The sequence below is a fragment of the Oryctolagus cuniculus genome, chromosome 3, assembly GCF_964237555.1.
Source record: "Oryctolagus cuniculus chromosome 3, mOryCun1.1, whole genome shotgun sequence".
NCBI lineage: Eukaryota > Metazoa > Chordata > Mammalia > Lagomorpha > Leporidae > Oryctolagus > Oryctolagus cuniculus.
The window spans coordinates 102234164-102249926 of NC_091434.1; the positions used below are offsets into that span (position 1 = coordinate 102234164).

Here is a 15763-nt window from a genome sequence, read left to right on the forward strand (position 1 = left end):
GGCAGTATTACCAATGGCAGGGACTGCTGCAGTCTGCTCTCACCTCACTCTCCAACGTTGACATATCTTCCAGCTCTTGGCTGTGGGTATTATGTGTGGTGTCCACCCTCTTTTCTGCACGCCTGCACCTTCCATGCTGCTCCATGGCATCCCTCTTCCTTCTGTACAATTTCCACTGCAAATTTCTCTCCAACATTCCCCTGGAATGCACTTCGCATTTTTTTCCTGCTAACATAGAGATTATTTTCCAATATTCTAACATGTCCAACCCAGAAACATGTTACTTGTGCAAGTAAGTATAGGATCTTTAATATACTTACAATTCAGTAGGCAAAATAGATATAAAAGTAACCATGATGCAATTTAATGAGCATGAAAATAGAAGTTTAAGAAAAGTATTATTGTTCACAGAGAAATGTCAAGGGATGAGATAAAATCCTGCTATAAGGAAGGTATCGTGAGAAGATACAACTCTCAGGACATTCACTCAGGATAAACAGATTTTTCATAATTGAAACAGTAGATGGGCACTACAGTATTTTATTGTGATAGCTAAAGGAAATGTTTCATGCTAATAATGCATCTGTGTCATCTTTTTTCCAATTCATTGAAGTTACATGATAAGAAACCAAGCTTCACATATCAACTCCTGTTAATAACCGTAACTGCCCTCAGCTTGCATTATTGCGGAGGTGACTGAGTGATTTAAAGGGAGAATCAGACAGCAAGAGGCTGAGCGGAGCTCATTAGAGTCAGGGATGTAAAAAATTGCAAGGAGTTGACAAGTGTTAATTTGATTATGCCAGCTGTGTCTGTTAGCTAACAATGGCAAAAGTTACTGTTTAATCCTCCCACAGAGGTAGAGAGACTGAGACTTTATCCTTGATGATCGTATTTCTGTGAAATGGCTTTTTGGTCCCTGAGAAAGATACTCCTGAGTTGTAGGACAAGCATGCACATCTCCAGGGATAAGGGAAGAATTTTCAATGTAACACTTTTTAACTAGAAAGATGGTCTTGGGCTGTGCTGTGGTGCAGCAGGTTGAAGCCCCAGCCTGAAGCGTAGGCTTCCCTTATGGGTGCCGGTTCAAGTCCTCGCTGCTCTCTTCTGAAATAGCTCTTTGCTATGGCCTGGGAAAGCAGTAGAAAATGGTCCATAGTACTTGGGCCCCTGCACCTGCATGTGAGATCCAGAAGAAGCTCCTGGCTCCTAAATTCTGATTGGCTCAGCTCCTGACTTCTGATCAGCTCAGCTCTTGCCATTGTGGCCATTTGGGTAGTGAAATAGTGGATGGAAGACACCTCTCTCTCTGTCTCTACCTCTTTCTCTAATTCTGCCTTTCAAATAAATAAAAATAATTCTTCAAAAAAAGAAAGAAAAAAAAGGGTGGTCATAGACCCACAATGGCATTTTGTAGAACCAGGGGTAAATTATTTTACAACTTTAAGCTTTCTCAGGCAAGTACTTTAAAGGGGATTCAGGTAATCATCAGGAAGTGGCCATAAGCAGTGAGAAATTTTGTTAGTGTTGTTTTAAGGCTCTTCATGGAGGAGGAAGAGTGTAGACAAAATCTTTTTTGCTAAGACTGTATTTTTCTTAAACCAACACTGAGGGCTGGTCAAGAAGGCCAGTGGAGGCTATCTAGAGCTGCTCAGGAACCATTTTTGTCAGGGGGTCATAAGGATCAGATTATGGTTGGAGTCATGAGCTGTGGTCATCTTTCCATTTGATTATTATTCATAGCCCTTGCTAATATTGTTGAACCAGGGTCTTTTGCTTTTTACTTGTTGAGTTCTTTATTTAGTTGAGCATAAATCTTTGACTGTAACATTAATTGAAAATATTTTATCTAAAAGAAATGAAGATAGGAAGGAAGAGAGGGAGAAAATAAAGGAAAGGAAGAAGAGAGTGAAAAGAAAGAAAGAAGAAAAGGGAGAGAAAAAGAAAAGGAAGGAAGTGGAATGGATGGAAGAGAAGAAGGGAATATCATTATATTCTTAGAATTTTATTTTTGAACCACATTGGATCTCTTCTCTCTGTATTAATGTTACAATAACATAAAAAATAAATAATCAGAAAATGAGTTCACTGGGGAGCAATTTTCATGGTAATGGAAAGAATGAATAGTAACACATTTTGGGAGAGGATCAAGAACACGTATGTTTAATAAATCTAATCAAGGAGAGAATTAAAGGAAGAATATAACTAATAAGAATGTGCAGCATGGCAAATAAATCACCAAGACATGGAAGAGCAAAATGTCTGTGCCCTTTCTCTAATAATCTTCTGCTACTTAAAGAGAAGCACAAAATGTAAATTGAGGAATAATCTAGTGTCAGGGAAGTAAAGACAGGAGGTAGAGAAAAGCATAGATTTGATGCTAGTAGTAAGTACATCATCAATAAATTGATTTTATTGTCCATTTTTTGATAGACCTGTTGTCATAGTCTTAGCATAATAATTAATTGTGTGTAAAAGGAAGATCAAGTGCTCAGACACTGAGATCCAAATGTAAAATGCTAAGAAAAGCTAACAAGTAAAAAGTAAGGGCTGGGAAAAATATGGACTAAGATTAAAGCCAGAGAGGATATTACAGATATGTGACTCTCATTAAATAGAGAAATTCCTAAAAGTTAAGAAATGCCAAGATTAAATGCAAGGTTTAATAAAGAAATGTAATTAAGAATGCGGTAGAAGTTAAAGAGAGGAAATAGATTTTTAAAATGTGTTAAGATGAATATAGAAATTAATGCTGGTCATAAATAATAATAAAAACACTTGATATAGACTCAGATGGTTGACATTGGATAGTAGGTAAGCATTTGAAGCTCTAGGCTTTGGCCTTTCTCCTTCCCCAGCAATCATGGGCATTTAGGGAGGGAACCAGTAGATAGAGTTTCTCTCTCTCTCTCTCTTTCTAAACTGTGCTTCTCAAATAAATAGATTGTAAAAAGTAGATACAAAAATTTTTCAAAAAAAGAAACATACTTTCTTAAGCTGTTATACTCTTAAAATATATACTAAATAATTGGGCACTGATCAATAACTTATCAGTGAAAAAAATGGGTTTTTCTTCTAGTAGAGAATAGAATGTATCATTTGATCTTATTTCTTCATTTTAGATAACTGAGCACACAGTAGTTATTCAGTAAATAATGCTCAGTAAAATTGCTTCTGGTTGGAATATTTTCAGAAAATGTAGTATTTTTATTTTGTTTAAAACATTAATGGCCAGCGCATGGCCCAATAGGGTAATCCTCCGCCTGTGGTGCCGGCATACCGGGTTCTAGTCCCGGTCGGGGCGCCAGATTCTGTCCTGGTTGCTTCTCTTCCAGTCCAGCTCTCTGCTGTGGCCCAGGCGGGCAGTGGAGGATGGCCCAAGTGCTTGGGCCCTGCACCCACATGGGAGACCAGGAGAGGCACCTGACTCCTGGCTTCGGATCAGAGCGGTGTGCTGGCTGCAGTGCACTGGCTGCAGGGGCCATTGAGGGGTGAACCAATAGAAAAGGAAAACTTGACCATGGGAAATTGAGCTTTTACCTATAATCCCAACCATCTGCAATAGCAGTTTTCTATTTGCCTTCTTCATTCACTTCCATCCATTTTAGTCAATTCTATCCATGTATTTACTTCCTTTCTTGTATGTTTATCCTTGTCTATTTCACATTATATTACCAAAATTTGATGTAGTCTAATATTTTGATCTTCTAGTAATGCCTCCTTACCCACTTGAAAAATCATAAAAAACATTTAGATCACTGAATGTTCTCACATGTAGAAATTAAAAAGTTGATCTCTGGGATGCAAAGGGGAGAACAGTGGTTAACATAGGCTGGAAGGGTGAAGGCAGAGTGAGGAGAGAAGATTGTTAACAGGTACATGTTTGTATCCAGATAGAAGAATAACTTAGAATGTTCTACAGCACAATAGGGTAGCTATGATTGACAACAATTAACCATATATTTTAAAAAAGCCCATCACAAAGAAACAAAAGTGCTTGCAGTCATAAATATGCCATCTACATTGATTTGGTATACATCATATACATAGATTAAAATATCATCTATACCATGTATGTTTATAATTATTGTGTGTTAATTTTTAAAAAAGAAAAAGAAATATCATAATCATCATACAAGTTTCACTAAACTCAAGAACACAGTAATTGATTTAAATGGCATGGCTTATTCCAAGAAATGAAGAAAATATAATTGAGAGCCCAATTTGTTATAATAAAAATAATATTTACAAATGTAGAATTTTGTTATTTAGAGTTCTGAAATTCACTGATAAATTAGCTGTTATCTCCAGTGTTCTACAAATAGAAAAATGAGTTTGATAGCTTACTGAACAGAATATTAATACTGTGAAGCATAAATTGGTTGTAGCCTTGTGTAGAGTAATTCAATAGTAATAGCAATGCTACGTATTTGGTGTCCCTACTTTGTGTTAGGCACTGTTCTAAACACTTTACATATGTTAACTCATGTAATTATCCCAAGTGTCTTACAAATTTTGTACTAACACTATTCTTGTATGACAGAAAAAGAGATAAAAATACAAAATAGCTAAAGTGCATTTGTCCATGGTCATATGGATAGTAAAGTCAAAGCAATTGTCTGAATCCAGTTTGTACTCTTACTACGCTACATGCCTCTCCTCTTTATTACGTCTTAGGAATATAAGAATTGAAGCATAAATTTAGTTTCTTCTTTAATGGATTTGAAAATTCATATCAGTTTGTTTAAAAAAATAATTGTAGTTGCTTGCTCTGTGGCTACAGCTTTGCTCTGCGTGGTAGATACAACTGAGAGGAAGACAGTCAGGTCTCTGTCCTCATTCCAGTGTACTGATACAGACAAAAACAGCACAGAAAATAAAATTCTAGTAGACTATAAATTAAATAAACATCGTGCACAGGAAAAGAATTAGGTAAAAAGAATGAGCAGTTTTAGGGCAAGCCATGTCAGACTTATGGAAGAGGAAGGCAGAAAAAACTACCTCTGCTAATAGTAAAGCCCTGAGTTTTTGTCAATAAAGCCTTCAGCCAAAGACTTTATGGTCAGAGCCTAACAGATGAAGTGGGCAATGTGCTCATATGAATTTGGAGAGGCAGGCAGGGATTAAATCAAATTACATTATAAATGTGATGATACATCAGTGAAGGATTTTAAAGATGATAAGAGATATGATGTGTGCTTTGCAGTCACGTGGAGTCCTCATGAAGAATGGATTGACTTGACAATAATGACATTTCACAGGCTAGTTAAAAACAGAAGTACATGCAAGATGTGATGGGTGTGGTAATGGTGGGAATATAGAACAAAATAGAAGTATTCAAGATGCGCATGGTAAAATTAAAAGCACTTTCTGATGATTATATCCAAAAGTGAGAAAAAGAGAAGATTGATAGATAATTGCTATATTTCTAGTTTGAATAAGTGGAAGAATATTATTTAATTAGATAATTAACAATTAGGGTGAAAACAATTAGTTCAACTTATATATTTTATGTTTAAATGTCATTGAGACGTCCAGAGGTATATGAACTGATTGTTGGATATTGATGCAGAATTTAGATTAGAAGTATAGGATAGAAATGAGAGCTTATAAAATGTTATTTAATGCAATGGAAATAGACAAGATAAAATATGAGAGGTGATGGATACAGAAGAAAATATGATTCCTAGTGAAACATTAAATGATACCTACATTTAGAGATTGGGTAGAAGGGCTGCTAATGGGAGATATTGGGTAGCAGACAGGAGATAGGAGAAAAATAAAAGGGAGTCTGTCAAAGAAGCAAACAAAAGCAACTCCTGAAAGTTTTGCAGAAAGAAGTACAGTCAATGGCTGATAAGAAACAAAATGAGAAGAAAACATGTGTTGGATTTAGCAACAGAAAAAGTGCTAACTTACTGCTAATTATTATTGATGTTATTATGCTGGTTGGCAAAGAGTACTTTCAGAGTAGTTGCTGAGAAAAGACTATCTGGCTTGATGTTGTTGGAGAAATGAAGTGAATATATAAAAACTCATTTTGTGAACTACCCAATCACAGAAGCAAGATGTGTTAATAACTGGAAGGGTTTGTGGGAAAAGAGACTGGAATCTAAAAATTAGGATGATTTCTGTGATTCTTGATTTTCTCAAGTCCAGGAAAAACAGGTTTGTTACTTTAACTTGTTTGTTTTACGTGCTGTACTGATTTGGAAAATCATTATTATTCAACTTGGATTATTTCTATGTAGCTTAAAAGTCTGCATATTGGATTAAGTTATTTACACTTTGAAGATTATCCTGTAAAGTGGGAGGCCTTTGTGATGTAGGGAAGAGCAGAGAGATCAAAGGACCAATGTCCTTGAAAAAGAGAGGATAAAAGAACCCATAGCCCAAGATGCAGATTTGACTGTCTTCAGCACTTTCTTCTTGAAAATGAGTGGGTGAATAAAATAGGGACAGGTTTGTAGGTCTGGTAGGAAGCTAAGGGCTGTCCTTGCAGTGATGTTACTCTCCGTAGAAAGTACTCTGGAAGCCTTGTAAATAATTTAATTGAATTCACAATTTTTCTAACTTCATATTTTAAAAAAATAGTATCTATCTAAAATAATAGCAACATAAAAATCTAAGTACAAGAGGCCCACACTGTGGCATAGCAGGTAAAGCTATCACCTACAGTGCATATCCCACATGGGTGGCTGTTCGAGTCCCAGCTGCTCCACTTCTGATCTCGTACCCTACTGGTGTGCCTGGGAAGGAAGCAGATGATGACTCGAGTCCTTGGGCTCCTGCACCCACATGGGAGACCAGAAGAATCTCCTGGCTCCTAGCTTCAGATCAGCCCAGCTCCGGCTGTTGCAGCCATTTAACGAGTGAACCAGTGAATCAAAGATCTCACTCTCTCTAACTCTACTTTCAAATAAATAAATAATCATTTTAAAAATGTAAGTAAAGTTATGAAATATGATAATTAATTAAATGTGTTCATTTGATAATTTAAATGAATTCATATTACTTTAAATAGTTCATGTTTTTAAGCAATCTACAATTATAATACTTAAACATTTGGATTTTTTAAGAGATTAATCTCTTCACTGTTAATCTCATTAGTTTCTTCTTGGATTCATGATAACAAAAACTCTAAAAGCTGAAGGCAAATAATTATAGAAAATCATATTATTCTTTGAAGCATTTCACTCATATTAATATGGAAAAGATACACTTCAAAAAGACATATTGCATTATCTCTTTGCTTAATTTCTCTATAGTGCCAACAAATGACTACTTCATCTTTTCTAGAGGATATGAGTTCCTTTCAGTGTTTTTGAAAAGAAAAGATACTTGGAATCTAAAAATTAAGATGATTTACTATTATACTTGATTATTTCAGGTCATAAAAAACTAGCTTGTTACTTCAATTTGTTTGTTTTGAGATTTTTGCTGACTTAGGAAATAGTTATACAACTTGAATTATTTCTATGTAGCATAAATACCACATATTGGATCAGATTATTTACATATGAGATATGTAGAGAAATATATTTGTCATCAGCAGACAAAAGATTAGCTTATATACAGGCTTTTAAGTTTCAGACTATCAGCTGGCCAGAGCCACGGCTCAATAGGCTAATCCTCTGCCTTGCAGCGCCAGCACACCGGGTTCTAGTCCCGGTCGGGACGCCGGATTCTGTCTCGGTTGCCCCTCTTCCAGGCCAGCTCTCTGCTGTGGCCCAAGTGCTTGGGCCCTGCACCCACATGGGAGACCAGGAGAAGCACCTGGATCCTGGCTTCGGATCAGCACGGTGCGCTGGCCACAGCGGCCATTGGAGGGTGAACCAACAACAAGGAAGACCTTTCTCTCTCTCTCTCTCTCTCTCTCTCTCTCACTGTCCACTCTACCTGTCAAAAATAAAAAAAAATAAAATAAAAAAATAAAGACTATCAGCTGACACAACAGCTTCAGAAAACTAGCATTTTTCAACTTGAATCTACAGAATCAATTCATAGGAGTGAGTCAGAAAGCTAAAGCAAATAATTTGACTGGATCGGGATAGCATGAAAGTGACAGCACTGCTTTAAGTTAAGTGAAATCAAGGAATGAAATCAAGAGCTAATATTTACATATGTAGTCAGCCTGGCATCAGAAATCAGACGTGAGACAATGGTCACTGAGTTTTGGAGCACATTGAAGGAGCAAGTGTGACTCCAAATTAGAAGCAAAATGACACTGGAAAAAAAGGCACTAGCCACGCTAGGCCAAATGTCTGGAAAGGGAAGGGTATAATTGAAAGAGGGAAAAAGAAACAAAAACCACATCAATCAATGAGTGGATTAAGTGCTGTGCTTCTGATGCAGAACTCAACCTTGTAACTGCTCTTGACTACATTCAATTTAGAGGACTCTTGTCCATTCTGGGGTGGAGAAGAACCCAGAATAATAATTGCAACAGAAGCTACATGTACATGTCTTACCTAATGAATTGTATGTGCATTCTTTAATATTTAATGCACAGTTGATAATCATACAGCAAGTACATTTTTCTTGAAATGACTGATTTATTAACAGAGGATAGCTAACATGCTGGATATAATGTTACATTTCATTCAAGGCCCTGTATTTTGTGCTATTTCTGGATTCCCAAAAGTCTTCATTTCCATGCCTATTGAAAGACTGTTTTGGAATTTTTTTTCTTATTTTTTCTTCTTCTGAATTAAAAATGCTTAGATTTTTATGCCACACTGAAAATAATAGAATATAATAGCACATAATAAAGCATCAAACATTAATAATTTAAGATGCTATTCTCTGAAGAAGATTATTTACAAAGAATACTTAAGCATAGAACCTGGCAGCAACTTTAAACCATGATATAAATGTCTAATGATACAATATGAGAAACGTAGAAGTATACTTTGCCCTTAGCTTGGATAAGAAGCCTGACTGAATCTGTTGAGATTGTTTTGTTTGTGTGAATTGGGAAAATAATAGATCTTAATGAGGCACCCAGAAATGGGGGAAGATACCCCTTTCAAAACAATGTTTTGGTGTCATGGATTTAGCTTTAAGATTTACCTTGCTTTTTTATGGAGGAAAGGAGAAGGAGTGCTCTAACATTCTGTTGTATTTCTAAAAAAATGCATGTACACATGTGCACATGTGTACATCTAGTCTCCTGACCTTTCCTTGTTGTATACCTGAGGATTTTAGGCATTTAAAGTTCATGCTCTTCTCTGGGAGCCCTAGATACACTCATGTTAGCTTAAATGTGGTAAAAATTAGTACTTCTCTCTGTTTACTCCAGAAGAATGGACACAGTGATAGCCACCCGTACGCTCAAGCTTTTCATAACATGTATTTCTTTGCTTCCAGCAATGGTGACATGAGTTAGAGGTAATTGTTGATACACATGTAAGTCTGTATAATTTTCAGCTAAACCTGGAGTTCAGGTTGAAGCTTAGATCTCAAATGTTTTTAAACCTGAAAAAAAAAAAAAAGCTGAAAAAAGAATCACTGTCACTTGAAAGCTTCAAGCTATTTCAATATGCTCCAATACTCTTTTAGGGCATATTGTTCTTTTGTTCTGGGAAAACCAAATAAATAGAGTTGTTATGCTATGCAATGCAAAGCAAAGGCTCTCTTCCAAGTTGGAAATATTTGAGATGCTTTGGTTCAAGGGAATTAAAACTGCTTGGGGATGATAATAAAAGCTTGTCTTTGTTGAAGATAGAGTTGCATATCTGCAAACAAATTTGCTTTTGGAAAAAAAAATGTGTTTTAGTAAGGAGGGTAATAAGGACAAAAGGGAAAACAGGAGAGAATGATTCCACTCAAATCCTTTGAATGGAGTGGATGTCCTCTTGTTAGAGAGAGCGGAGCCAAAAGTTAATGGATAGACATTTGTGAAAGGCGCATGTTTTGTGTTCTTTGACCACTATCAGAGTGAATGTCTGGTCATCAAGGGTAGCATAGTTGTACAAATGCTTTCATTTCTATCTCTTTTTCATTATATACTTTAAGTGACTATTTTTGTATTGAATAGAACTATTGATTTTAGTTTATTTATTGACTGCTACCTTATGAAACTTATTCGTTTTCGGTGAATTTGTGTTTTCCAGATATCCAGTCACAAAAAAAGAATGATTTTTACTTTCAGTACAATTGCTCATTGATTACCTTTTTAGGTTAGAATGTATTTTGTTTTCAGTAAATTAGACTGCCAGAAAATATGTTACCCTTTTAACAGTTAAGATATTTAAGAACAGAGAGATTAAGGGCAAAACGTACAGGTACAAGGCTATTGCTATCATTTAGTTGGATCAGAGCTGATACTTCAAATATTTGGCAGCCAGTACTGGTCCTACTATAATCAGAATCGATATTGAATAGCTCAGATCTTACCCTGTCTAGCATCCTCTACTGTTGCATAGCAGTTTTGATATTTGACTTGGATCTTTCAACTCTATGACTAGATTCATAATGGAAATACTATTGCTATTCAAATTGGAAATCAAATTTTTCCAATTCACTGATACTTAATCCAACATCATTTATTCAACATATCCAGATCCACTTTATTAAGATATAATTTATGTGGCTGATGTGGCCTAGCAAGTTAAGCTTCCACCTGAGATGCCAGCATCACATATGGGCAATGGTTTGAGACTCAGCTACTCTACTTCCCATCCACCTCACTCCCTGCTAACATGCCTGGGAAAGCAGCAGAGGATGGCCCAAATGCTTGTGACCCTGCATCTGCAACCATGTGGGAGACTTGGATGAAACTCCAGGCTCCTGGCTTTCACCTGGTCCCACCCTAGCTATTGTGGCCCTTTGGGGGAGTGAACCAGTAGAAGGAAGCATGGTGTCTCCCTCTCTCTCCTTCTCTCTCTCTCTCTTGCTCTCTCTCTCTCTCAACTCTGCCTTTCAAGTAACTAAAAAATAAATCTTAAAAAAGATATAATTTACAAGCAATACAATTCACCTATTTCCAGTGCACAATTCAGTGTTTTTAATATATTCTCAGTATTATGCAACCATTACCACCTTGAACTGAGAACATTTTCCTCACTTCACTTCTAAAAATCCCATATGAATTACCAGTCATTTATTCTACTTTACCTTCTATGTTCTCTAATTCCGGGTGATAATAATTTCCTTTCTGTCTTTAAACATTTATTATTCTGGGTTGAGCATTGTGGCACAATGGGTGAAGCTGCCACTTGGGTTGACCCCATCCCACATCCAAGTGTTTGGAACTGAGTCCCACATCCATTTCCTCCAGGTACCGACTGATACACAAACTGGGGATTCAGCAGATGATGATTCATGTGCTTGGGTCACTGCCCTCTCGTGGGTGGTCCTGGCTCCTGGGTATGGCCTGGCCCAGGCAGCCCTCTCAAAGACATTTAGGGAATAAAGCAGCAGATGGAAGATTTTCCCTCTCTCTCTCTCTCTCAATCTCTCTCTCTCCATTTTTTGAAGTAGAATTATCTTTTAAATTACACTTTGGATTATTGAATGCTATTTTATAGAACTATAACTGCTTTTATGTATTGGTACTGTATACTGCAAAGTAGCAGGGTATTTTTCAATTGTAGTAATTTTTCTTGAATTACCAAAGATGATAAACACACACAAACACACACACACAAGACTTTGTCAACTACAAATGGAGATGGTGCCTGGAGTAAGAAGGCAATATTTTTTCTAGCTGTGCATCACATTTCCAGTATAATTTTTGATAGGGACACAAGTATGGAGCAGATGAAGTAGCACTGTTTTAGTTATTTTCCTATTTGTTTATCTTATATGTTGAATTCCTAAAATGTTTAACTCTGTATAAATTTATTCTGCTGGATGTATCATGTATGAATGAGTGTATGATGGGTTTTTACTTAATTATCAAAGTATATCTATGTCTTCCAAGACATAATACCTTAAAGATCTTACTTGTTATGTGCAACTGATTCAGGAATCTCACTATTCATACACACACATGCATGCATGTACACATAGACACACTGCCACATGTTCATACACTGTTGTTATTGCAAAATGGACAAAGGTGTCATATTATCTGAACTTTATATTTTTCATGATTTTAAAATTTGCAATGTCTTTAAATACTTTTTGTCAACAAATACACAGTTTGTAGGAAATCAAAAATATTTGAGGAAGAGATACATTGCTGAATTATTTAAATATGCAACATCTGATTATCATTAAGCATTAGACTGTCATCCAATACAAAAGTAAAAGAGATTATATCTGGAAATTGAGATATAATATGTACTTTAATAGCCATGGAATCATGTCAACCATAGAAAAGAAGTGTCAGCTTCATGTCAATGTTGATACACAAGGGTTTCTTCCTGAGTGGCAAGAAAAAGTGACTGGGACAGAGATCTTTCAGTGGAAGGAGAAGATGCAGATATTGGCTTGAATTTTTCCAAAGTTGTGCCATTCCTCATTCTATTTGTGAATGATGAAGGAGGATAGTGCTACATTATTAATAATAGAGTTAGCTGCATCTCTTAAATGATTTAAAGGGGGAAAATAATATAGCAGATTTTATTTAAAAAAAAATTTGATATATTTTTTATTTACTTGAAAGGCAGAGTTACAGAGAAAAAGGAGAGAGAGAGAGAGAGAGAGAGAGACAGAGACAGAGACAGATAGAAAGACAGAAAGGTTAGATCTTCCATCTGCTGGTTCATTCTCCAAATGGCCACAAAGGTCAGGGATGGGCCAGGCTGAAGCCAGGAGCCAGGAGCTTCTTTTTGGTCTTCCATGTGTGTGTAGGGGTCCAAGCACTTAGATGTCTCCTTTTGCTTTCCCAGGCGGGTTAGCAAGGAGCTGGATTGGAAGTGGAGTAGTTTGATCTCAAACCGGTGCCTATTTGGGATGCCAGTATGGCAAGTGGAGGCTTAACCTGCTATGTCACAATGGCAGCCCCTATTTTTTATAAAGATTTATTTTTTTTATTTACTTGCAAGGCAGTTACAGAGAGACAAGGGGAAAGAGAGCAAGAGAGGGAGAGAAAGAGAGAGAGAGAAAGAGAGAGAGATAGCTCAATTAATAATAACAGAAATATCTTTAACCATTATCAACTTTCTAGGCACTCATTACAAATAGGAAGCTACTTCAGAGTCAGATAAGTTGAGACTAATGAATCATTAGTTTAATGCCAGCTTGTTATAGATTGAAATAAGAGCTGCTATATACCAATCTTCAAATACTGGTGTCATAAAAACAAAGGCTTTTAAAACTAGTTAGATCTGGGGTGAAAATGTTGCCTTGACACTCTCAGTCCGGTAACTTTTAAGTTTCAATTTCCTTCTTAGAAAAAAAGGTACAAGAAGACAAACTTCAAAGTAGATTTACACATGAAATAAAATGGTGTATGCAAAGCAGTTTGTACTACTTCTAGCAGACAGTAGCTATTAATTTTATTATTATTGGACTTTTGAGCCACATATGGAACAAAATAAGTGACACAAATGTAATCACATCAAAGAAACTTCATTCAAAAGCTTTAATCATCCTTATTTGCATGCCAATAAAATCCTATTGACCCCTGTTTTGAATATTTACCTAACTTAAACCTGAAAATGACCTTTTCATTTAGGTATGTATACTATAATGAATAGTTGCTTTTAGATATTTTTTGAGGAAAAATAATAGAAAAGTTGTGCCTGCTAAATGGTAGTTTCTTAGTTTGAATGCACAAACTAACGTACAAATATACTTTATTTAATTAATCATGCAAGGACCTATAACTGAGAAAAATAGATAAGATGAGAGAAAAACTGCAGTAATTTTGTTATACTTAAAGATGTATTCGAAGCACATCTATGAAAAATTAAACAGCTGTGTTATCATACTTTATGATTGGGAACACATTTTAAAGAAATAATTACTTTGTTTTTCACCTTGTCATTTTTGCGTATTAGGATTTGTGTACTGTCATTTGTCTTTTCCTGACAACGTTTAAAGCCTATTTACCTGGCAATGAATTTCATTTTGCCTTTTTTTTTTTTTTAATTTTTCTATCGCATGAGTTGAATAGAATCAAAGAGCTTACCATATTCACTTATAAAAACATGATCTACAATTATCTGATACAAAGTACAAACTTGGATTTTGCTTTTCTGTGATAGTTGTTGTTTTGAAGTTTTTTTTTTTTTTTCTTCTTCTTCCAGTCTGTGGTATTAAGACAAAACTCATTATCATTGTACCTAATTGACATATAATTATCAAAACCATCCCTAATTTGTGGCACACTGGACACTTTTTGAAAATTAATCATTACTACATAAGAGAGAGAGAGAGAGAGAGAGCATGTGCTACCATTTTTGAAAATAAAAGACAGTTCTTTGGTTTTGTTTGTGTTGAGGAGAGGACAAAGCAATTGAGTTCATAATAACTTGTTCCTGCAAAAACTGCCTCCATGACATATATACTAACTCATAGCTATACTTTGCTCTGTGTAATCAGCTGTCAGTGGCAGGTGTCTCAGTTTTATATTTTGATTTTGAGATATCGTGGAGAAATGGTAGATAAAATAATAGGTATATGTATATTCATTTACATGCCTTCTCTGTCCTGAAGTCATGTGTTCTTTTTTTTTTAGTAAATAGTAACATAAGCCAATTCTTTTTCTTCCCCCTCAGACGTGGGTTCTGTTGAAGGGCTTGCCTATCACCGAGCCTGGGATACCCTGTACTGGACCAGTTCCACTACCTCCTCCATCACTAGACACACAGTGGACCAGACTCGGCCTGGAGCGTTCCACAAGGAAGCCGTCATCACCATGTCAGAGGATGACCACCCTCATGTGCTAGCTCTGGATGAATGTCAGAAGTGAGAAACAACATTGTTATTCCAAATTCTCAAAGACTATCAGAGCTACGTTGTTTTAAAAGAATTAATGTAAACTTTAAAAATAATAGTTTTCTTTGAAGTTTTCTCCTCATAATCCATGAAACTTTTTTTTAATGGGACCATTGTAAGTAGGAATAATTACAATATAAACTTTAAATGCCAGGCATCCTCTGCATGACAGATAGAGTAAAAGCAACTATAAATGATGAAATGGAAAACAGAGACTTTTTTATGCTGGAGACATCATACACATAGCTGATTGTAATTATACATATTAACTTAGAACCTAAAGATACTTTTTCACTTTAATCTACTCATTTTGACAAGTAAGGATTTCATAAACTGAAATACAGAGACAACAAAAAACAACAACCAAAAGCCCTTTGTGTGCAGCTATATTTTCACCATGATGAACCTAAAGACAATCTAGTTAGTCTACATCTGCTTGCTGATATATTGTGCAAACATATATTGTGCTACAATACTGAATGAATGAAAAATAAGCCAGAGTATAAAAAAGTTGCATTTTGAAAGGGTTGCAATTAAAACAACTTTTCTAGAGAAATGAAGAGCAAAGCCCAGTTTAATAGGAAAGCATGTATCTGTACTCTCATACAATAAGGTAAGATTGTTAACCAGAGACACCTTTTGTTCTTTTTTTTTTTTTTAATATTTATTTATCTGAAAGTCAGAGTTACACAGAGAGAGAAGGAAAGGCAGAGAGAGAGAGAGAGAGAGAGAGAGGTCTTTCATCCTCTGGTTCACTCCCAGTTGGCTGCAATGGCTGGAGCTGCACCTATCCAAAGCCAGGAGCATCCTCCAGATCTCCTATGTGGGTACAGGGGCCCAAGGACTTGGGCCATCTTCTACTGCTTCCCCA

The 15763-nt window shown here is 35.9% G+C and overlaps 1 protein-coding gene across 9 annotated transcripts in view; it reads left to right on the top strand.

Moving 5' to 3' along the window:
• The window catches only part of LRP1B (LDL receptor related protein 1B), a 2140503-nt gene that overhangs the window by 1730197 nt on the left and 394543 nt on the right, over nucleotides 1-15763 (top strand). For all 9 annotated transcript variants that reach the window (XR_007920674.2, XM_051849575.2, XM_051849574.2 and 6 more), the window contains one exon: nucleotides 14673-14862. Coding sequence is in view for 8 of the 9 variants with exons in the window: in XM_051849575.2 (XP_051705535.2) it covers nucleotides 14673-14862 (190 nt within the window). In the remaining variant the exon portion in view is untranslated. The remainder of the gene's footprint in view (nucleotides 1-14672; nucleotides 14863-15763) is intronic.